This window comes from Panthera uncia (genome assembly GCF_023721935.1).
Source record: "Panthera uncia isolate 11264 chromosome A1 unlocalized genomic scaffold, Puncia_PCG_1.0 HiC_scaffold_17, whole genome shotgun sequence".
Lineage (NCBI taxonomy): Eukaryota > Metazoa > Chordata > Mammalia > Carnivora > Felidae > Panthera > Panthera uncia.
Window position 1 is genome coordinate 32,934,361 of NW_026057577.1, and position 24,434 is coordinate 32,958,794.

The following is a 24,434-nucleotide window of genomic DNA, read 5'->3' on the forward strand; positions in this document are numbered from 1 at the left end:
CTGTTAAACATATTTACGTATCTTTGCTGCTTTTGTGAATGTATATATAGGGATAAATCCCTAGAAATGAAATTACTGGTTATCAGAGGGTCCACGTCTAAGATTTTGATAGCTGCTGCCAAATTGTTAAAAACTGCTGAACCAGTCTATATTTCTGTTAACAGTTGAAATCTTATTCTCCACATTCTTATAAACATGAATTCGAGTTCTTTGTTTCTTCCTTCCTTCTTTCCTTCCTTCCTTTCCTCCCTTTCTTCCCTTCCCCTTTCTTCCCTTCCCCTTTCTTTTCTTTTCTTCTTCCCTTTTCTTTTCTTTCTTTCTTTCTTGCTTGCTTGCTTGCTTGCTTGCTTGATGGTTTAATTTTCTAATCTCTGATCATAACCCCCATGTTTATTTTATCTAAAAAAATCTTTTTGTGTTCCAAGTAGCCCTATGAGCTGCTCATTAATTGCTCCCAAAGCTTTTGTGAACTGTTGAAGCCTGGTATAAAGTTACTTTCTGAAAAACTATTCAGACATCATTTACAAATGCAAATTTTGAAATAGTTTGTTAATTTCTTTAACAAAATGATTTTTTTTAAAAATCAAATATTCAGACAATATTGACTCCATTTTTCTTTTTTTTTTTTAAGTTTATGTATTTATTTTGAGAGAGAGAGAGAGAGAGAGAGAGATCGGGGCAGGTGCAGAGAGAGAGGGAGAGAGAATCCCATGCTATCAGCACGGAGCCTGACTTGGGGCTTGAACTCGTGAGCTGTGAAATCATGACCTGAGCTGAAATCAAGAGTCAGATGCTTAACTGACTGAGCCACCCAGGCACCACTTGACTCCATTCTAAAAGAGGAAAATAATGTATCTTCTACCATAGGATTTGCATGAGTTATTTTATTTTTGCATTGTCATAGTTTTATAACATTTATATTTACAATCCAATTTATGACCCAGTTTCTCATAGTTGTTTAACTTTAACTGTATGTTTAGAGTATTTAGTGTTTACCTTACTACTTTTTCATAGCATGTAGCTTCTTAATTCCTGAGTTCCTAATCTTGACTCACCTTTTGGCTAGCTGATACTGGTACTTTGATTTGAAATTACTCTCTTCCCCCTCAAAAAAGTTTACAGGTACTTGCATTTTTAAGACTACTGTATGTTGTATTTATAAATGAATGTAGCCATATAGCAAATTATTGAATTGCTTCTTTTTTCTCCTCAAAATTTTAAGCCTCTATTCTCTCTTCTGGTACTGAATATTTCCAAAGCTTGCTAGAATATTCCCTATTATATGTAAGTAAACTTTCTTTTTCTGCCTGGATTATCATAAGAGTCTTTCATTATACTTTTAAACCTCTGTGACTTCATCAGAATATGTCTTGCTGTTTATTACTTTATAATAGTTTTTTCCTGGAAATTAGTGAGTGCTTTCTGTCTGAAGATTTTGGGTCATTCCCTCAGGTCTTCCCCTCTTCCCCCTCCTTCAGTTTTCTTCTGTTATATCCTTCTATGCTCCTTTTTCTATTCTGTTTTCTTCTGGGATATTTATTATTTGTATAATGGATCTTTCTTGTTCTTATTATCTTTGTGGCCAATTCATTTCTTTCTTCTTTTCTTTTGCGTTGTTTCTTTCTTAAGCCCATCCTCCGGGTCACTTTTTTTCTTGTGCTTCTATGTGGTTTTCATGGTTTCATTATTTCATTATTACTTTTAAATCTCTTGCTGCTGTATCATTTTGTTCAAGTTTTTTAAGAGTTCAGGTTCTCTTTATTTGGAAGTATAGGGAATATTTGGCTGAAATTTTATTGTTTGCATTTTTGTGAGAATTTCTCAATAGGTTCTCTGTTGGATACTTTGTACTTATTATTTATATTTGAGTGAGGCTTGCTATTTGTTGAAAATCATATGACAGTGGGGGAGGGAGAGAAAGTGAGCCTTAAGAGTCAGCTTCTTCAAGTCCTGTAGTTGTCTCAGCATACTTTCTCACCACATCTCTACCATAGGAGCACACATCCCCTTAGGTAAGCCTACCACCCAAGTAAGAGGCAGAGGTGACTTAAGAAGTAAAGCTTCCTTTAGGCCATGTTTCTTTTATTTGGAGACTTAGTTAACCCTGGTTGTTGACTGCAAGGCTTATTACACTTTCTTCTATTGTATCTCTGTCTTACCTTCAAGTACTTTCTCTCTGTCATGAGTCTAGATCGAGAGAAAATAGGTCTGTTCCATCTCTCAAGTCCTTTGGAGGTTCCTGTTTTAGTTGAAAAGTGTGAGCACCAAGTGCATTTATAATTGGAGAGAAAGCTATATAACTATTTAATCATCTTCTAGTATTTTCCTTACTTTTTCTCCCAACTTTTGATATTCCCAAATCATTTGATTTAATTATTCTCCTTGGTTAGGTACTAAGACACTGCTGTTGATTCTGTGGCTCTAGTTGTATTTGAGGACAAAGGCACGAGTTCAAGAAATTCAGCAGAATTATATCTGCATGTGTTAAAGTTTATATTAAAGTTATTTTGTAGAGAACCACATCATACCCTTAAAATAAAATCATAGTCGGCTTCTGAGATTATGGTCTCTATAGATGAGACTCCTTTTAGTTGAAGATCCTGAGTTTACAAAACCCAGCACCTGAAATACCAGTCACAAGGTCTTCATGGCCAAATGTGATTTTCATTTTTGGAATAAGATCCGTGAGTTCTTCTTTTTCCTTTCACAGGACAAGCAGGAGGACATGAAGACTATTTTGGAGGGCATAGATCCGGCCAAGCATCAGGTGAGGGAGGCCTTTGATGCTTGTAAGCTACTACATAAAGAATAGATGTTATAGGTAACCAGAACTCTGGATATCTGAATTCCAGCCAAGAAGTTCCAGGACCTTGCTGGGTGACAAAAGAAATCCTCTTCAATTGAAAAAGATTATGAAGTTCCAATAAAAAGAGTTTTATGTTACTAGTAGTTTGCTTCCTTAGTATTCTTTTTATGTGGTATTCCTAAGAAATCTTAGGTGAAAATAGATTTTCTTATTCAGATACTTCTTTTGCATTCTTCCTTACTGGGACATTTAACATACTCCAGAGGGAAAGTCTCAGTTACCAAATCCTTTGCTTTCAACTTTTTTCATCAAAAATTCAAAACTCAGATAGATGTAGGGAGATATGTTAGATTGTTTTTTATATAATCCTCAAACAAACAAAAAAATTAGTTTAGTGAAACATTGACTCTATTATTCATGCCGTTAATTTCTATAAAGTTAAAATTATTTTCATAAAATTGTCCCCTGTAATATCATTCTGAAATTGGTTTTTAAGAAGGTGAATGCATAAGCAAACTTTTCTTTTGAGAAAATGTGTTAGATTTGTACTGATGATTTTAAGCAAATTTAGTATCCATTTTAATGCAGAGAGATTTGTTTAAACTAAGGAGCAGTGCTTAATTTTAACATTCAGAATAAATTGTGATTGTATCACAATTAGCTTAGACCTTCTAAAATAAACTTCCTAGTATCAAGCTGCTCTTAGTCACAATGCTTATTAAACATCTTCATTATTGGCTTATTGAGTACGAAGTTGTTATATTCATTCTATTTTGAAAAAGTAAATATATTTCACAGAATATTATGTGAAAATATGAACTTTAGTTGTATACTATCTTAGGCTCCAATCAAGAATGTAAAGCTAAATGTTATTTCAGATGAAGTATTTCTTTCTCCCTAGATTTATTATAGGAAATCTGATTATAAGTCTCTCTCTCTGGCTGTAAGTCTCAAAACTTGAGATGCTTTTTTTAAAATGAGGTTTGTGGCCCCCCTTTTAGAAGTTGAAAGTTAGCAGATCCGAAATGGGGAATCTGCATTATAAATGATATCCCAGGAGATTCTGATGACACTTTGAGACATTGCTAGAGTCCATAGATTATTCTGTATCACTGCTGAGTTCTGTTCCTTTTCCATCTTGGCTTTATAATCCATCCTTCTTCCTCCATCCAAACTGAGAAGTTTGGTTTTTCTCTTTGTTATTTGTGATTTTTAGAGACTGAGCTAAACACAAGCCCTAGACTACTGTCACAATCTTTTTTGCATTTCATGTTCTCCTGAGGGATATGAATAAGATCAGTAACAGCACATCACTCAGGTAATAATTAAAATAACAGTGGTGGATTGAAAGAACATACCCCCCGGGGAAGTCCATCAGAATCCTGCAGTACATATATGGTATAAAACAGTCTCCTTTACTTCCCTGTGATTCTGGTCCTTCCCTTGACAATGTCCTCCTCCAACTCCAAGAAGTGCTGCCTCTGTGATATAGTTACAATCCTTAGATGTATACCTTGGATATGGCTGTGAGTTTAAAGGAAATCACTTATTTACAAAAATAATAAAGTTTGTTTTCAATTAAATTTTGTTATCTAAGCCCAAATGGGAAAAAAAAAAAAAAAAAAAAAAACTACGCCTTTTTTCTCCTAGTGCTTATTCATCAGAACCAGAACTTTGCAGTGTATTTTTCACGGATAAGATTTTAGGGGACTTATCAGTTCTAATTATTCATTTATCAGTATATTTCAACCATGAGTGATTAGCTACCTTAATTAACTTTAAATATGACCTCCCACTTTTTAACTATTAACTTTTTATTAAAGAATAACGTATACATATTTTTTTAGTTTAACTGTTGAAAGCTGGAAAACTTTTACCTATTTTTTTCTTGGTCTAAAACTATTTGTGAAATACACAAAACTCCTAATACATTTTTTTAAAGGCCAAGTTCTCTCTGTCTAGGTTATTGTGTGTTTAATGAGTCCTTTTCAGCTATTTCAAGCTTGTTTAAATATAGGTACAAATGACTTCCAGTCAAGAAGGTAAAGTCAGTGTTGGTCTGTTTTGAAACCTCTCTGCTCTCTGTCATTTTCAAGTCCATAGATACAAGTAAAATATGGGAGCTATATTAGACTAAAAATATGTAGCTGTATTAGAAACAAGATTTTAAAAGTCTGGAGTCTGGACTAGAAATGGATCATGGCCCCACAGCTGAAGCTGTAGGCCCAAGGAGAATTAAGAGTAAAAAAACCAAAACAAAACGGAGTGGGAGGGGTTGGGGACTGGCATGTCATTTTCTGTAGGGACATAGGGACCGAATGCATAATAGACAGAGAGGCCAGCAGATCTACTCTGCTAGATTGAAGCAAGGAGCTGGACCTTATTGCCCTACCTATGAACAAAGATGGAAAAAAAATAAACCCTCCAAGCAACTGCCATTGGTTGCGATTAGAAATTATCTACTTGTTCTTGGTAGAATGAAGATGCAAACATAACACTCTAAATAAGAACTGGGAGGCCACTGGTTTTTGATTTAGTGAGCGGAACTGAAATTACTCCATAAGACTGGAAATTTAAGTTGCCAATGAAAGATCTACTTTTGAAATGGACTTTAAGGACCAGATTCAGGCAAGTTTCAAACCATCTGATGAGAAGGGATAAACCTATGGATGGAAATAAAAGAAACAACTCCCATGCAAAATGAGCTTTTCAAACAAAAAAATTATGACGTTCAAGACCAAATCTACATCAAAAGATAGTCAAAATGCAAACAAACAAAAAGTTAGCAAAGCAGCAGAATACAAGCCCAGGCAACTGAAAGAAAAGACTTTAAACATGCTTATTTTAAGCTATAACCAATAGCCATAAAACAATGTGAGAAAATGAAATGAAAGCCAGTAATTATGAATTAACAGACGGGTATGAAATAAAAAATTTAAACTTTGGGGAGAAAGTTGTGGAAATAAAAATTCAACATATGTTACGTAGTATATTGGACATGCTGAATAAAAAAAATGAGTGAATCAGATGACAAAACAAGAAATAACACGATATAGCATAAAGATAAAGAAATGGGAAATATGAAAGAGAAACTGAGAGAAAGGGTAGATTGAGACGCTCTACCACACATCTCTTTGAAGTTCCTGAATGAGAGGACAGAGATGCAAACAAAGCAGAGGCAATGTTTGAAGAGCTAATGGTAGAGAATCTTCTGGAATTGAAGTTAGACATGAATCCTTGGTTGAAAAATTAATCACTAAGCAGAACAAATGAAGCTGTAGAATTTGAAAGATAAAGAACAGTATCTTAAAAGCTACTAGAGGAAAAAAAATGCCTTACTTCAAAGGAACAACGATCAAACTTTGACAGCAGACTCTCATCAACAGTAATAATCACAGAAGACAATGGGAAGTAATATCCTCCACATACCAAGAAAAAAAAAAATAGAGTTCTGTATTCAGCCACTATTCCAGAGAAGGAAAAATAAGCTTATTTTAAGATCTACAAAGAATAAAAGAGCTTATCACCTCAGATCCTTGCCAAAAGAACTACTAAAAGATATGTACATCAATAAGGAGAGAAATATATCCTGGAAGGAAGGCGTGGGATGCAAGAAGCTACGGTAAGCAAAGAAATTAGTGAAACATATTATAAATAAAAATTTATAAATACAAAACCCAAATTTTTATGCTTAAAACCAAAGTAATACTAAAATTCTAGGCAGCAATAGCATGAAATTCAGAAGGATGTGTTAGAAGGTGGAAAGGCCACACTAGAGCCCCTGTGTTGTTCAAGAGAAGAGGATCAGGTACTGGAAAACTTGACTTTTTTTTTTTTTTTTAAATATCAGTAATCAGAACAAACATAAACCTATTGGACACAGCTGTTAAAGGCAGAGATTTTGAATTAGATGAATAATACCAAAATCTAGCAAATTCTGTTTTCGGGGGATAAATCTAAAGACAGTGATAGAGAAAGGTAGACAAAGTGATGGAAAAAGTATTAAGGCACTATTAATACCAGATGAAGTAGAATTTTAAGTAAAAAGCATTTTTAGAGATAAATGGTCCCAACTGATCATAACAATCAGTTACTAATCAGTAACTAACGATCTTCTCTCTAAGTAAAATAGAAAATTACAAAGTTACAAGAAAAATAGGTCTACATTTGTGGTGATAGGATTTTTCCATACACTTCTGTATGAAACTGATCAAATAGACAAAACAATTGTTAAGAATAGAAAACTCAAATTTTCTTTTTTTTAATAGTTTTTTTTTTTTTTTTTTTTTTTTTTTTTTTTTTTTTTAATTAGAGTGCGAGAGAGGGTGGAAGAGGAGCAGCTGGAGAGAGAGAGAGAGGGAGAGAGAGAGAATTTTAAGTAGGCTCCACACTCAGTGTAGAGCCTGACATGGGGCTCGATCTCATGACCCTGGGATCATAACCTGAGCCAAACCAAGACTCAAACACTCAACTGACTGAGCCACCCAGGTGCCCCAAATTTGGTCTTGTAAATAGAGCTAACATTGTTTCCACTATATATGCTATATATATTCTTTAACAACACATGGAACACATATAAAAATTGTCCATGTTTTATGCCACAAAAAGTCTTTAAAACAAACTTACTAGTCATATGGGCTACATTTCTTTGGTCTCTATTGCTTTAAAATTACAAATCAACAATAAAAATTTTTTTTAAATCCCATACACCTGTAAAATGAAGAAAGATACTTTTACATAGTGCATGGGTTAGAGACAATCACAGTTATAATCATAGTAAAAATTACAAAGAAGTTATCACAAAAACTACACATCAAAACTTAGGTAAGAGGATACAGCTAAAGTGGTCCTTAGAAGATAATTTTTTATATTATATAAAATGAAAGTAAATGAGGCTAATAAAAAAACAACAGGATAAACAAGAAAGGAATAAAGATAAAAGCAAAATTTATAGAATAGAAAACAACAAAAAATAGGGATAAAAAAGGAAAAATAGGGGAAAAAAGCAAAATTAAAAGCTGATTTAACAACAAAACACAACTACTGAAATAGACAAAATAAGGCAGACTATTTTTTTTTAAAGGGGGAAAGGCACAGGTAAATGATAGAAATTTAAAGGTAGTTATAACTATATGATACATTAGAGATCTTTAAAATGTGTAAGGCAGTCAGTCATATGAACGTGAATAAGTTTGAATGCTGACATAAGTACTGATTTTTTTCTGTGAATATGTAAATTATCAAAATTGACTCATGAACAGGAAACCTCAATAGAACAGTAAGTGTTACACATTGAATTCAGTAGTTTAAAATCTAATCCAATGAAGGTAAGAAGCCAGATGGATTTATAGGTGAGTTTTACCAAATGTTCAAGGAACAAATGAACTCTTTATTATTCTAGCTATTCCCCAAAACAGAGAAAGAAGCAATATTACAATGTCAATATTAAGTTTATAACCTTGGAAAATAATTTTCTGTGTTTATGAAGGAAAAATATCATAATTTATATGTTAAAGTTTGATTGATCTTGAACAAATATTGGCTGTGCTAACAAACCCAACATTCATAAGTAAGTAGTATATATTAATTTGATTCCTATTTTGGAGGGGGGCAAAGACTTTTTTTAAGTTTATTTATTTTGAGAGAAGCAGAGTGTGAGTGGCGGAGGGGCAGAGAAAGAGGGAGAATTTCAAGTAGGCTCCATGCTGTCAGCACAGAGCCCACACAGGAAACGGAGAACATGACTTGAGCCAAAATCAAGAGTAGGATGCTTAACCGACTGAGCTACCCAGATACCCCGATTCCTATTCTATTTTTATTATTATTATTTTAAGTTTATTTTGAGAGAGGGCATGAGTAGGGTAGTGACAGAGAGAGAGAACCCAAGGCATGCTCCCCACCGTCAGCACACAGCCCAATGGGGGGCTAGAACTCTCAAACTCTGAGATCATGACCTAAGCTGAAATCAAGAATCAGATGCTTAACCAATTGAGCCACTGAGGTGCTCCCTGCCCCATTCCTATTTTAAAAGAAAGATTTAATGGTCAGATATTTTGGGACAAATGATATATGTTGTGGGATTTACAGTATTGATTTTAGATGTGAAATATTATAATGCATTATAAAGTTGGGGCATTGTTTTATCAACCATTTTCTCAAACATAATAATGTTTCTCAAAACCAAAAAGTGCATGTATATATATTTATAGGGAGAAAAATACAACAGGCATCTTTTCACACCTTTCATTTCAGAAATTTGGTTAGTATGTTGAATTTTGGAATTTGACTTGGGGTGAGGATCTTGGGACTGTACTTTTGTGATTTCTTATCCTTTAACAGCTGTAGTAATGTTTGATATATGCAGACCTAACAGTTATTTTAAAAGTTTATTTTAAAGGAGGGCTTTCAAAATCTTTTGTCTTTGCCATTATTCACAGGACCTTGTTATGCTGATGGGTGTCATTGCTAGGCTTAAGAGATAAGAAAGAAAAAAAAAAAAGGAAAAGTGATGTTATTATTGCCCACCCATGTTCTAATAACAGTGTATTATCAAATGCAGATAATGAATGTCTTACTCTGAGTTTAGCTACTACTCTTAATTTCTTGTCAAATTAACTTTTCTTTCTCTTATTTACCTAGTAGAAAATTAAAACTTCAAACCTCAGTACTATGAAAGGGAAGATTTGAGAGGTCAGTTACACTTAGGTTCCTTCTTGGTAAACCTTATTGAAACACGTCATTGTTTTAGACATTAGGTATATAATGGTAAGCAAAAATGGATGTGATTACTATGCTCATGGAGCTTACAGTTTAGTGGCAGAGACATGTTAGCCAAATAGTTATACAAACTAATATATGATTGAAAGATGAAGGAGCGGTTCATATAGCTACGTCCATACAGATGGTCCCCGATTTATAATGGTTCACCTGGGATTTTTCGACTTTACAATGATGCAAAAGCAATATGCAATTGCAATATTGCAATATGCAATAAGCAGTATGCATTCAGTAGAAAGCATTCGAATTTTGAATTTTGACCTATTTCTGGGCTGGCATTATTTGTTAAGATACTCTTATAATGCTGGGAAGCAGCAGTGAGCAGCAGCTCCAGTGAGCCACGTGGTGTCAAGGATCTCAGGGATAAACAACCAATGCACTCACAACCATTCTGTTCTATGCATAGAATCATTTTCACTTTCAGTACAGTATTCAATAAGTTGCATGAGATATTAAGTACTTTATGATGAAGAAGGCTTTGTTCTTGGTGATTTTTTCCAACTGTGGGCTAACACAAATGTTCTGAGCATGTTTAAGGTAGGCTTAGCTAAGCTATAATGTTTAATAGGTTAGGTGTGTTAAATGCATTTTCTTATTTATTTATTTATTTATTTAGAGGACGCAAGTGAGTGAGTGGCAGAGAGAGAATCTCACAAGGGGCAGAGAGAGAGAGAGAAGCAGGGCTCACCCAAAGCAGGGCTCGTGCTCACCCGATACAGGGCTCGTGCTCATCCGATGCGGGACTCGAACTCACAAACTGTGAGATCATGAACTGAGCCGAAGTCAGATGCTTAACCAACTGAGCCACCCAGGAGCCCCTAAGTGCATTTTCAATTTAAGATATTTTCAACTTAAAATGGGTTTATCTGTACATGACAATCAAGAAGTCAAAACATTAATTTTTATAAGAGGCTGAGAGATTCTACACTATCAAGATAAAAATATTAAAATCTCTTTTAGACTGTAATTCCCATCACTGCAGACCAGTTTGAAGTTTCCATTAGGTTGACAATTACTTATTTCTCATTGTTAGTTTGCCCATGTTGTAGATTAGGTATAGTTATATAAACTGACTAAGTTGCATCCTATTGGCAAAGCACACTAAGTTTTTTGGTTCATTTATTTTGAGAGAGAGAGCATGTGTGCACATGCGAGTAGGGGAGGGGCAGAGACAGAGGTAGAGAGAGAATCCCAAGCTGGCTCCATGCTCAGCACAGAGCCCGAAGAGGGGCTTCATCTCACAAGTGTGAGATCATGACCTGCACTGAAATCAAGAATTGGATTGGATGTTTAACCGAATGAACCACCTAAGGCGCTCCAGAGCACACTATTTTTAAGTTGACTGTGTGGTAGCTAAAGTGTTCTGAGTTAACTAGAATAGAGCTGAAGTAAAGCTTGAGTTAATTACTGTTCTTTATCAAGTTTTTCTTAGTAGCAAAAGAGGACCAGAACAACAGAAGTTAATGCTTGCATAGATAATGAAAGAGGGGATAGGTGAGTGAACTTTTCATGGAAGCAGTTTATCAGCTACATTTTCATACTGAGATGAATATAGTAAGAGTTTACAGTTCTTCCAACAGGACTACTTACTACATAATATAAGCAAGCTCCTTTTAGTGGCATTTGATATTTGGATGGTTGGAAGCTGTTTTATCGTTCACTTCTCTTGCTGGCAAACTTCCTAAAAGGAACAGCAATCTTTCTGCTATTATAAAACTGTTGTTTTTGCCTTTCACTACTTACATATTTAATTTCTAAAAAAATGTCTGCTCATTGGTATATTTTTCTTTTCCCTTTTTTCTTGAAATACCATAGTGTTTTACTATAGGGACTGGTTTCTGCCCTTTGATAGAGTTCTTATTGGTTTCTAATCTGTTAGGATCACAATCTTCCTGCTCACCTGTATGACTAAGGTTCCTTTTTCATAATTCATATGAATAGTTAGGAAAACATCTTTTTAGCCTTATGCTTAGAAAAATGCAGCTATTTCTCTTTGAGGATCAAACTGAACATAAGTATTATCTTTAAATGCTGTTTGGTATGCAAAACTGAACTTGCCCTTAAAAAAGTTACACCATCTAGTGTGGACTGAAATTAATCCTACATTTTGTAGGAATTGAAATGGGTAGTATAAGTGGCTACATTGAGTAAGTATTAAATCTCTTATTTATCATGTCATTTGTACTAAGTGTTTAAAATGGATGGTTAATGAATTGGCACTGATGGATTATTTTTTGTTTCTTTAATAGGAACATGAATCTGAAGGTGGAAGAACACCTTTGATGAAAGCTGCAAGAGCTGGTCATTTGTGCACTGTGCAGTTTCTTATTAGCAAAGGTAAGGAAAATATAAGTCATCATCTGTAGAAGCTGTGATTTCTGGGGAAAAAAATCCTTAACTGCTTGTTTGTTTATTTATCTATTTTTATTTATGTGAAAGCGACTTTTCCTACAGTACAAGTATTGTATTCTAGTCTTTTTAGAAAATACTTTTTTAAGTTTATTTTTTGAGAGAGAGAGTGCACAAGTGGGGAGGGGCAGAGAGAGAGAGGGAGAGAGAGAGAAACCCAAGCAAGCTCCGCGCTGTCAGTGCAGAGCCTGGTGCGGGGCTTGAACCCACAACTGTGAGATCATGACCTGAGCCGAAATCAAGAGCCGGACGCTTAACCCACTGAGCCAAGCAGGAACCTCGTATCATCACTTTTTCTTGCTGTTTTTTATTTAGTAAGTGTAGAGTTCATGAGGTACTTAATGGGATTTTTCTTTATTAGTTTTGAGTTTGAAGTTCATCAACCAAGTAGCATATTATTGCTCCCAAAAGTTGGAAAAGCCAAATATAAAATATCCAGCTATATTTAGTAGAGTATTGTTCACCACTTAATGATAAGGAAGTTTTGCTGGAAGGTTGGGTGGGGAGGGGTGGAAGAAAGTCCACTACTATTGTTTACCATACACTTGAATTAACCAAGTATGCAAAGCTGTTCTTTATTAATTTTATATTCCTCTAGAAATTATATTATTAAAATATATTCTAGCAAAGAAGTTCAAATGATGAGTGAAAAGGTAGTTCAAGACTGTTTATTATGAAAAAGTGAAACACTACTAAAGCCATGTTAGGTTGAACCATATAAAACTGTCGTTTTATATATCAAAAACGGTAATATCAGCAATTTCATTTGGTTCAGCCTCTGTGTATAGTGTTAGAGGTACTCTGGCATCTGATGAAAGATCCTGGGGTAGGATGCTAAAATGCAAGGAAGGTCTTTCTGCTCAGGTGATGTTATGTTTTGTGAAATAAAAATTTTAGATAAAAATAAAAATTTGATATCTACATTCCAGCAAAATGTGGGACATTTTGTGTTATTTAGAAAGCAGTATAAAATTTTATCATTTTAAATATACTTTTCTTCTTTAATTGGATACAACTAGGTTTCTTTTTATTTATTAAAAAAATTTTTTTTTACATTTATTTATTTTTGAGAGACAGAAAGAGACAGAGCACAAGCGGGAGATGGGCAGAGAGAGAGGGAGACACAGAATCCGAAGCAGGCTCCAGTCTCTGAGCTGTCAGCACACAGCCCGATGCAGGGCTCGAACCTATAAACCGTGAGATCATGACCTGAGCCGAAGTCGGATGCTTAACTGACTGAGCCACCCAGGCGCCCCATCTTTTCTTTTTATTTAAAAAAATGTTTTTAATGTTTATTTACTTCTGAGAAAGAGAGAAAGAGAGACAGAGCACGAGCTGGGGAGGGGCAGAAAGGGAGACACAGAATCCGAAGCAGGCTTCAAGGTCTGAGCTGTCAGCACAGAGCCCAATGTGGGGCTAGAACTCGTGAACTTCAAGAGCATGACCTAAGCTGAAGTCAGTTGCTTAACTGACTGAGCCACCCAGGCTCCCCTAGGTTTATTTTCTTAATGTCACATTTTTGTTATCAAATAAAGCATATCTTTACACAATGTTATAACATAGTCTGTAAAAGCAATTTACCTCAAACATACTGAAGTAATAATAAACAAATGGGTAACCTTTGGAATTCTCGCATGCGCCTTTACTAAGGAAGTTATCTAATCATACCCTGTGACAACTCTGCTAAGCATGTAATTAGGCTTGTCAGGAGGAGGAACACATTGATTATAGCCTTCCTTGGCTATAGTAGCTGCTAACCAATCCTACCATCTAAATTTATTATTATTAACAACCTTAAAACTAATTTCATGTTGCTAATGTAAGAATGTTTATTGGTGTGTCTTGCCCTTCCCAAAAGGTACTTTTATGTGAGTTAGGATTAGGTTCAACTGGATATTTCTGAAAATTAAATAAATTAATTATAGCAGTGGGGCGCCTGAGTGGCTCAGTCGGTTAAGTGTCCGACTTTGGCTCAGGTCATGATCTCACGGTTCGTGAGTCCGAGCCCCGTGTCAGGCTCTGTGCTGACAGCTCAGAGCCTGGAGCCCGCTTCAGATTCTGTGTCTAAGAAAAGATTTTGCATTTAGACTTTGTTCAGGTCGTGTTGAACAACGCTTCTGAACAACTTACTAAATAGCCTTTCAGATAACATTTTTGGATATTGTCTTCTCTCCATATCCAGGTCCCTCTGACTCTTAAATTATACAATATGAAGAATTATATATCTCTTAGTGTCTTTGAAACATTTTAAGAGTGACATATAATATTATTTGAGGCTTTCATTAACCTGTATATATTTATTAATCTTAGTCTTCTAGATTTTCCATTTTAAAAGTGATATTGAATGAACGAACTACAGCTACGTGCAACATTGTGGATGAATCTCACAAATATTAAATTGGGCAGGGGCGCCTGGGTGGCTCAGTCGGTTGAGCGTCCGACTTCAGCTCAGGTCACGATCTCACGGTCCGTGAGTTCGAGCCCCGCGTCGGGCTCTGGGCTGATGGCTCAGAGCCTGGAGCCTGCTTCCGATTCTGTGTCTCCCTCTCTCTCTGCCCCTCCCCTGTTCATGCTCTGTCTCTCTCTGTCTCAAAAATAAATAAATTAAAAAAAAAAAAAAGAAAATTAATTAAATTGGGCAAAAGAAGCCAGACACAAAAGAGTATACTGTATGATTTCATTCATATAAAGTTCAAAAACTAATACCAGTTTGGCAGTCAGGATAGTAGTACCATTGGAAGGGTGGGTAGTGACAAAGAGGGCACAAGGTGTGGGACTTCTGGTATGTGGATAGTGTTCTGTTTCTTTATCTGGGTGCTGGTTACACAGGTGTGTTCACTTTGTAAAAAATTTTCAACTGTACACTTAGGATTTGTTTGCTTTTTTTTAAAATTTATGTCATACTTCAAAAAAACTCTAAAGTGATATTATTATCTGCAAACTTGACTTGATTCCAGCTTTCTCTAATTTTGCTGTTGATGTTTCTTTGAAGGTGCCAATGTGAATAGGGCTACAGCCAATAATGACCATACGGTAGTGTCACTGGCTTGTGCAGGAGGTCATCTGGCAGTTGTTGAGCTACTCTTGGCTCATGGAGCTGACCCTACTCATCGACTCAAGGTATTCTACTTAAAAATAAGTAAATAAATAGTTTTTATTAAGAGATAATGAAACTATGCTTGCCTCATCTCGGTGCTTAATATTCATTACTGTTTATAAATGAATGTTGGTTGTAGGCAGGTTGCCAAGAAACTAAATGTCTATAGCAGTCATAAGCAGAAATTTGCAGATAATTAATTAATAGCATCAATTTTTCTCAGGATGGCTCTACAATGCTCATTGAAGCTGCAAAAGGTGGCCATACAAATGTTGTTTCTTATCTGTTGGATTATCCGAACAATGTTCTGTCAGTTCCTACTACAGATGTGTCTCAGCTCACCTCACCTTCTCAAGATCAATCTCAGGTAAAGTAAAACAGAGTTGATTTATAAATATAGGTTCTTCAAATCGATTGGGAGTTTTTGTTTAAAATTAATTTTAGGGGTGCCTGGCTGGCTTGGTCAGAAGAGCACACAACTCTTGATCTCAGGGTCGTGAGTTCAAGCCCCACATTGGGTATAGAGATTACTTAAATAAATAAACTTAAAAATTAAATAAATAAATAAATAAAATTAAGTTTAAAACAATTTTTTTTTTTTTTTTAATTTTAGAAAAAGAATGTGAGCTGGGGAGAGGGACAGAGGGAGAGAGAGAATCTTAGGCAGGTTTCACGCCAGTAAGGAACCTGATGTGAGGCTTGATCCCATAACCCTGGTAACATGACCTGAGCCAAAATCAAGAGCTGGACACTCAACTGATTGAGTCACCCAGGCACCCCAAAATAAAATTAGTTTTAAGCAAAATGGATTTGTTTTTCTTTTCTGTTACTTATTGAGATAAACATGATCCCAAATCTTTAAGGCTTATTTTCTTCAAAAGTACATGAAAATTTCTTATTATCTTACTCACTGAAAAAAAAATCCTTTTTACAAAACACTTAATACCAAATATAAATACAAACTTTCCAAGTTGTCATCATACTGTAGGGTTGTTTTTAATAAATACCTTAAGCATAATCTTGAACCAAGAGATAACTTCTTCCTGAGTACCTCCCAATACAGTATTAATTATTGTAGAGATAGCTACTTTTGTCAATCAGGGTATAGTTAACTAGGATATATGCATCAGAAATTCATTAAAGTAATTTATAAGCCTACCTAAAAATATGGAGAGACTGTAGAGTATACTAAGTATACAAAGTTCAGTGAAATCTTAAGTTTTTTTCCACAATGTTACCCTGAGAACTGCTAAAATACCACAATTTGGCGACTATGTTGGCTTTTCTTTTTTTTGACCCATACAGAATTTGAACAAGGGTAAATTGGCCAGTTAATATGTGACTTGTACTCTTAACTATAATCAGAACCAACAAGGCCCCAACAAGGCTTTCTCTCTAACAAGAGAGTAATACTAATTCTGTTTAGCTTAAATCATTCCCTGCTTATAGATTGCCGGAGCTTGTCCAATTCACTATTCACTATTCTCAGAAATTATTCTTTGGTGAGGCTTTCTTTCTTTTTTTTTTTTTTTTTTTTTTTTAAAAAAAAAAAAATGCATTTGGTGGCATATAAATAAAATCTAAATTTCCATTTCATTTAAGGGCCTCCTTTTTATTCTTTGGTCTGAGATGGTATTTTTTCTGAGTTAATTTTTTAGGTTCCACGTGTACCAATGCATACACTTGCCATGGTTGTACCTCCCCAGGAACCTGATAGAACGTCACAGGAGAACTCTCCTGCCCTTTTAGGAGTACAAAAAGGTTAGTTATTGAATTATTTTCCTTAAAATGGGTATTTCATCACCTAATTAATGAATTCACAAAAGTACTTTAATGGTACACCATTAACTGTGTACCCAGGATTAATTGAATTAGGGATTTCTGACAAATGCTAGTAGTCTTACAGATTATTTGTAAATGAAAGAACATAAATACTAAGAAAAATGGCTTCTAATTTTCTTGCTAACATACTGCTAGTTGGAGTTTTCATCTTGCACAGATGAAAATACTTTAAAAGCATATCAGGCTGTTGATTATATTACAGTAGCAAAAATTTATCAGGCATTCATTTTGCATTTGACAATTCTTTTGTTGAACAACAGTAAAATATGAGGAATGAAAATGTATGTTTGCTGTCTAGTTAAGTCTTAGTAGCACTTTTCAACTCTGGGAGTTAGAAGTTTAAGAATTATATGTAGTTTCTTTCATGTAATGCTGAATATGGTGGGCTTACATCTGTCATGTGAACCTGGACAAATAACTATCAAAAAGTATATACATGATATCCAAGTGAATATTAAGAAGGAGCATATATTATTTAAAGGACTTAAGTTTATGAGCTCTGATATTTTCCTGCTGTCTTCACTTGTAGATAGAAAGTACCTTCACTTGATAATCATGTGTAGTTGTCATATCTCTGAAATAAAGTAGGTAATATGTAAGGTATTAAAAACTACATAAAAACAAATTTATGAGCGTATTTCATTCAATATATAATAACCAAGCTTTAGATTTTTGAAATTACAGTGAAGTGTGTAAGTATATGTTAGTACCTCTAATATTATGATTTGAGAAAAGTTGGTTAGAGGTGACTATTATAGCAGCAAACAGAAGCTACTTTTAAATTATGTCCATTTTAGTAATTTAGAGTATTGAGGGCCATGATCAAGGATTAGTTCATTTCTAAACTATTAATTTCAGAGAGCAAATACCTGCAATCTCTCTGACTTAAGGTAGTTATGGAGTTTTCTATTGGACACTTAGCTATTCAAACTCTTCAAAAAATAAGACTGCTATTTTTTTTAAGACTGCTTTTTTTAATCTTAACAAATAAAAAACAAATTAAGCATGTACTTGTTAAGGAATCTGAGTATCCTAACTGACTGACAGCCTTTAGTAAAATACTTAAACCTAAATGTCTCTGTTATTATAATTTTTTGTTTGGCTATACATTGTAGAAGACTATAGTAACTTTGGCTCAGGAAATTCAGTACTAAATAAGAAATGATTAAAAAATACATTAATAACACAGAGGCTGGAAACCAATTTGACAATAAATTTCATATATTGAAAAAAAAATAACACAGAGACACAAAAGAATCAAGATATAAGCTAGGAAGGACATAAAGTGTCAACAGAAAAGAAGTAAAACATTTTAAATTCAGATTTAATATGTAAGGCAACAGAAACATTTGGGTAAGGTTTCTTTAAGTTGATGCTCAAGTGAGTAATCATATTTTTTAATTACTGAAAGACCTTCGTTACTGAGTATCTACTTATTTTCTTCACTCTGATGTTTTATTACTTACTGAATAGCATAAAAATGAACTAATTTTTTTAATCATCTTTCATTTTACTAAATTATTAGAGAAGGAAAAAATTAACACTTGTATTTAGACCCTTGGGTACTTGATGTTGTCAGCTGCCAGTGGCATTGCCAACCTAATAGTTCTTTACATAGAGCCAAACTGTGATAATCCACTGTATTAAGATGTTATTTTAATATAAATTATGTGCATCGTAGAGTATTATATCACTATGAATTAGGAAAAATTAGTTGGTGTTGTAAACGTACATACTGAATTATCCAGATAGATAGGAAAACATATCTTAAATTATGGAAGAAATATTATTACTTTTTTCTCCTTAAAGTGTCTTTTTCTCCTCAAAACTCTGTTATTTCTCTAAAGAAATTTCTTTGAGTGGTGAAATCTCTGTTCAATGCTCGTGTTTTTGTTTCTTCTAAGTCCTTAGACTATCTCTGTGTTGCATGTTTGATTAGGGATGGAGGAAGAGTTCTTACTCTTTAGGACTCTCTTCCTTTCCTAGCAATCATTTTTTAAGTTCTTAGAACATTTTACTTATGTCTGAAGTCTTTTTATTATTCATATCTGTATCCTTCTAGAACATATCATGCCCTTAAAACTTACCCAGGTATTTTGGGGCACCTGGGTGACTCAGTGAGTTAAGTGTCCAACTTCTGCTCAGGTCAAGATCTCACAGTTCATGAGTTTGAGCCCCACGTCAGGCTCTGTGCTGACAGCTCAGAACCTGGAGCCTGCTTAGGATTCTGTGCTTCCCCCTCTCTCTGTTCCTTCCCTCCTCATGCTCTGTCTCTGTCTCTCTCTTTCTCTGTCTCTCAAAATAAACATTAAAAAAAAAAAAAAAACCTTACCCAGGTATTTTATATATATCCTACTCAGGTATTCTTTTCTTTCATGATCCATGTGCTTCATTTGCCTAGGCTCCATCCATCTTGACCCATATTCTCCTTTTTTAAGCAACTAATCTCACTTATCCATGGTCGGTTTTCAAAGGAATCAGCATTCTAGGTGGTATCTGACAGAGGCCTCAAGATCACCTCTATAAACAAAATGTGAAACCAGGTGATAGTGGTATGCTCCGTTTTCTAGCATTATTTAGCTTTACTAACTATAGTTTTGAACGTTCAGTTGGGAAAGGATATGTAAATAATATCAACTTTTTGCCCTTCCAAATCAGTTTTGTAAATAAATTTGTTACTTAAAGCCACTCTTGCATCCAACTTATTTGTTGTAACTGGTTCTCCAGGAATTCTGAAAGATAGGACTCATAATTATCTTCTGCAGGTTGTACATCTTAGAACTAATTTGTTGCAAAACACTAAAATGATGTCAGGATAAACAAAACACATCTTTTGTGTGTACCTCAGGCCCTCTTGAGGAGTAATTTCTTTTCTCTGGAGTCCAACAACACTTTATGGGATCTTCCTTCAGACTCTGGTCACTCCTGCCTCTTCCCCTCCCCTTGGACTTCAAAGTGTAGAAAGAAGGTTGAGTTAATCATACTCCATTCCTGCTGCTTTATTGTCATGGATCCTCTTGTTTTATTTATTCTCTTTTCTCCCTCTTCCCATTCCCTTACTTCCCTAGTAGGCAATGACTCTACTGCGTTTGATGTGAGTTCTTTTGTTCTTATAAAATGTTTACTACTTTGTGTGTATTTTTGATTTGCATGACTGGTATTGTGCTATAGGTCGTGTTTTGTTTTTTACTTTTCTCACTCAGCACTGTTTTAAAGATCTATCGATGTGTATCTACCTCTAGATTATTTCTACTGGCAACACAGTGCTTCACCCTGTATATTTTTCTTGTTTTACTTCTCCTTTTCCAGTGATGGGTATACCAAATTGCCTCTCATTCACCACCACCACAGACAATGCTGTGATGAAAGTCATGGTACAGTCCCCTTGTGGATCTGTGTGAGAATTTCTTTGGGATATAATCAGGAGCAGAATCACCTGTCTGAGGAATGCATAATGTTTATCTGACAAAGTGCCACAAATTTGCTCTCCAGGATGGCTATAGAAGTTTACACTCCCACTAGTAATGCATAAGGGTTCCCATATTATACACCCTCCTTCCCATTTCCATGCCTTCCAACCCTTGACTTAATTCTTACATTTGGATTGGTACATCTTTATCTCCCTTTTAGACTGTAAGCTCCTCAAGGGCAGGGTTTATGTTGCTCATCTTTGTATGGCTCACTATGCCTTGCTTATACTAGATGCTCATATATTTGTTGAATAAATTAATGGTGCCAGGCTAAGAATTTAGATTATTCTAAAGACAAAAGAAAATTATTAAGAATTTTTTTAAGAAGAGAGACATTGTAATTAAAGAGGATGTGTAAAAAATTAAGAAGTAGTATTCTAGAGTGGTTCGGACAAGATCGGAAAAAATTTGAACATAAACTAAGAAATTAACATGCTGCTTTATATCCCAGAATTGTTTATTAGAGTAGGTAACATGAGAAGTTCTTATTTTTATATCAAATCTGTAAAATCGTATAGAAATTATATGTACAGTGAATGAAATTGAGTGTTCCTCTGGAAATTTTACTCCTAATGTTCTCTAGTTTAGCAGATTTCCATGTAATCATGCTTATATGGATTTACATATGCCTGAATTTAATCTTTTAACATATAGCTGTTTACAGTAAAAGGCAGAAAGTTGAACTAATCTTTTAGGAGGTTACACAGATGCTCTGTCTTTGGACATGCTTGGTTATCCTTACTGTATTAAAGCTGTATAGCATGCCCTGTTACTTTGGGAAATTCTGAGATAGAAATTTAGGCATAAAGGCAAAATAAGTCTTTTCTAGGCCAGTGGCTTTCATTTTTGACACATTTTGACTGTGACCGTAACAGGAAATATTTTATATTGAAACTCAGAACACAATATACATCTGTTTACCCAAATACAAATTCCATTAGATAATATATACTCTACTACACTTGATGTATTGTGTTATTTTCAACTGTATTTCATCAACCTTTTTTTCCATTTAAGACCCAGTTGGGAGTGCTATTTCATTCTAGTAAGATGCTGTGTAGTAATGTAAGAAAGCAAGGGAATTGTGGAACAGCGCTTAAATGTCCTTACACAAAATCAAGTAAGGAAATATGAAACCAAATCCAGATCCATCTGTATGTCCTATAATTTTCCCTTTGGCCATTATTTTTTATTGCACACTATACTATTTTATACATGAAAATAACTGATGGAATTAAGCTCATTTCAGTAGTAAACTAAATTTTTGTCAAATATATGTCTACCTCATTCCCTTACTGCACATAAAAGAAAGGCTATGTTTGAAACCGTCTCTGTGTTATGGTTTCCTATTACAAACTCTTAGTTTTATTGATGGTACAAAAGGGAAAGCTGAGGAAGTAGGATAAACACCAGACCAAAGAGTTAGATGTTGGTTTACCTATATTCCTAAATAGTACTTTATGATGTCTCTCACTGCTGCCAGTGAATAGATTTAATTTATTTGTATGCGACAGTGGGAGATGTTTTAAAAAGGTGGAACTCTTATTTTCTGGCATCTTACACAACTGCCTTCCTACCTACTAAAATTTTTGTTGCTAGAAGGATGCTTGTCACATTCTCTTCTTTTCCCAAACACAGAAGGTGTTGCTTTAACTTCTAGGAATAATTAGGTGACATTATTTGTGCTTCACCACCTTGTTTTATTCTTGATTTATAGCTTGAATTAGTGCTCTGTGTAGCTATGCAATCCCACTAACTCCATGATTACAGATACTCAGCCATTGGCTATTTTGGGAAGAACTGTTTTTTGTCCATTATTTTCCACCATCGTGTTCTTCCTGCTACATATGTCCTCAGCTTATAGTCTTTATATTCAGTTACATAAGTTACTTTTAGTAATCTTGTACTCTAAACTTCTTGGATTTTATTTGTTAACAAGATAGGGCTTGGGGTGCCTGGGTGGCTCAGTCCGTTAAATTGTTAACAAGATAGGGCTTGGGATGCCTGGGTGGCTCAGTCCGTTAAGTGTCTGACTCTCAGTTTTGGCTCAGGTCATGATCTCATAGTTTCATGAATTCAAGCCCAGCGTTGGGCTCTGTGCCGACAGCACAGAGCCTGCTTGGGATTCTCTCTCTCTCTCTCTCTCTCTCTCTCTCTCTCTCTCTCTGCCCTTCCCCCATTTGAACTGTCTCTGTCTCAATAATAAATGAATAAACTTGAAAAAAAAAAAAGATAGGGCATATTCCTGTTAGTAAGTATACTAGCGTGTTGTAAATAAAATTAATGAGCATTTAAAGGAACATTCATTCTTTGCAGAGCTACTAAATTGCTGATGTTATTGCATTTATTACACAATTGAAAATTTCTTTGCTGGGCTAGCAGATGTCTACATTGCTGTTTGTGGCAGTAAATCTCCTTTTTCTTACCTGTTGATTGTTATTAGGTACTTGGAACAGATAAACCAAACCATGAATTCCTGTAAGATCTTATAGTAGTTATTAAATTATCTCACAAATATAACAGCTTTTGCTCAGGAAGATTAAAGTCTTTACCCATCTCTTAGTTCAGATATAAAATTAAATATGGACAATACATTTTGATGAGGGTTGCTTTCAAAGAATACTTCTCTTAAAGTGATTGCCATAATTTCAGAACTGTGGTGTCCTGACGCTGTTAAAGTCAATATCTAGGGGGAAAACTGTTAGACTTTTTCATTAATAACATGTTGAAGATGCTTGAGGTACATGCAGTTTTGAGATCTCCGATTCTAGAAGAAAAAAACCAAAAAACAGTTGACGCTCTGATTTTTTTCCCTAGTGGTTTCATTACCCTCTTGTAATTCAGAGTATTTTAACATCAAATGGGTGATGACTTTTTCCTTTGGACTTGAGAATCATTGTGAATACGTTGGATGATCTTATTTTTAAAAACCTTAAGTTACTTATATTATTCATATATGTTGACTGCAATTCAAAATAGTAAACAACTATTTTTTACCCAGATCTTTTTTAAAAGCGGCTCTATTGTTGTTTAATTTACATACGTTAAAGGTCCTTCATTTTAAGTGTACAGTGCAGCGAGTTTTAGTAAATTTACAGAATTTTGTAACCATCACCACCATCTAGTTTTAATCTCTATCATTCTGAGACCTTTCATGCCAGTTTGTAATCAATCTTCCTTCTCACTACTATAACCCCAAGCAACCACTACTTTTCTTTCTGTCTCTATAGATTTGCCTTTTTCTTTATAGATTTGATATAAATGGAATTGCATAATATGTGATCTTTTGTGACTGTCTTCTTTCACTTAGTGTAATGTTTTCAAGGTTCATCCCCCTTATAGAATGTATCAGTAGTTTGTTCCTTTTTATTGCTGAATAGTCCCAATTCTTCCTAAACAGGAGGATTAAGCCTTGAGTATGCCTCAGAGTAGTTACTGTATGTTTTTTTTCCTTTTTATGTCCCAATGTTAGGATTGTTAATATTGATAATTATTTTGTAATGAGGGGAGTAACTTAAGTGCAATCCAAAATCTTAAAATAACACACATTTACTTCATTTTTAACATACACTGTCAGTATGAGAAATCCTATATGAGAAGCCTGGTTTCTCCTAGGGTAATACTCAGTTTCTCTCGTAGACTTTTACATGAAGAGTTTATTTAAATTCAGAATAATTGTCCTTTGTGACTTAAGTTTAATATAGTTTTCAGGTAAAGAAATGCTAAAGACTTATTAGTGGAAAGTTTTAGGATAGGTCCTGAAAAAACTGATTTCATGTTGTATTTTAATGTAACAAGACAAAGGTTTTGGCCACTTGAAAAATACTTTTCACTACTTTGATTTATAAGTTACAGTTTCCTGTAGTAACCTTTACTTGCACAGTTAATATTGTGAAGAAACAATTGAAAAGTTAAGCTAACACTGATGATATCCTCAACGCTATTTTGACACTATTTTAGATTTGACGTTCTTTAAAAGTCCAATCTACTAAGCAAAATTTCGAGGTTTTTCCTCTTTGATTTCCTTTCTCCC

The 24,434-nt window shown here is 34.6% G+C and overlaps 1 protein-coding gene across 4 annotated transcripts in view; it reads left to right on the forward strand.

Annotated features, from left to right (window-relative positions):
• The window catches only part of ANKHD1 (ankyrin repeat and KH domain containing 1), a 130,937-nt gene that overhangs the window by 70,280 nt on the left and 36,223 nt on the right, over positions 1-24,434 (forward strand). For 2 of the 4 annotated variants that reach the window (XM_049649373.1, XM_049649372.1), the window contains exons 11-14: positions 11,833-11,920; positions 14,985-15,112; positions 15,313-15,456; positions 16,748-16,850. In XM_049649373.1, the coding sequence (XP_049505330.1) occupies positions 11,833-11,920; positions 14,985-15,112; positions 15,313-15,456; positions 16,748-16,850 (463 nt within the window). Of the gene's footprint in view, positions 1-2,710; positions 2,785-11,832; positions 11,921-14,984; positions 15,113-15,312; positions 15,457-16,747; positions 16,851-24,434 lie in introns of those variants that run through there. The other 2 variants (XM_049649371.1, XM_049649374.1) reach the window with 2 other exon arrangements.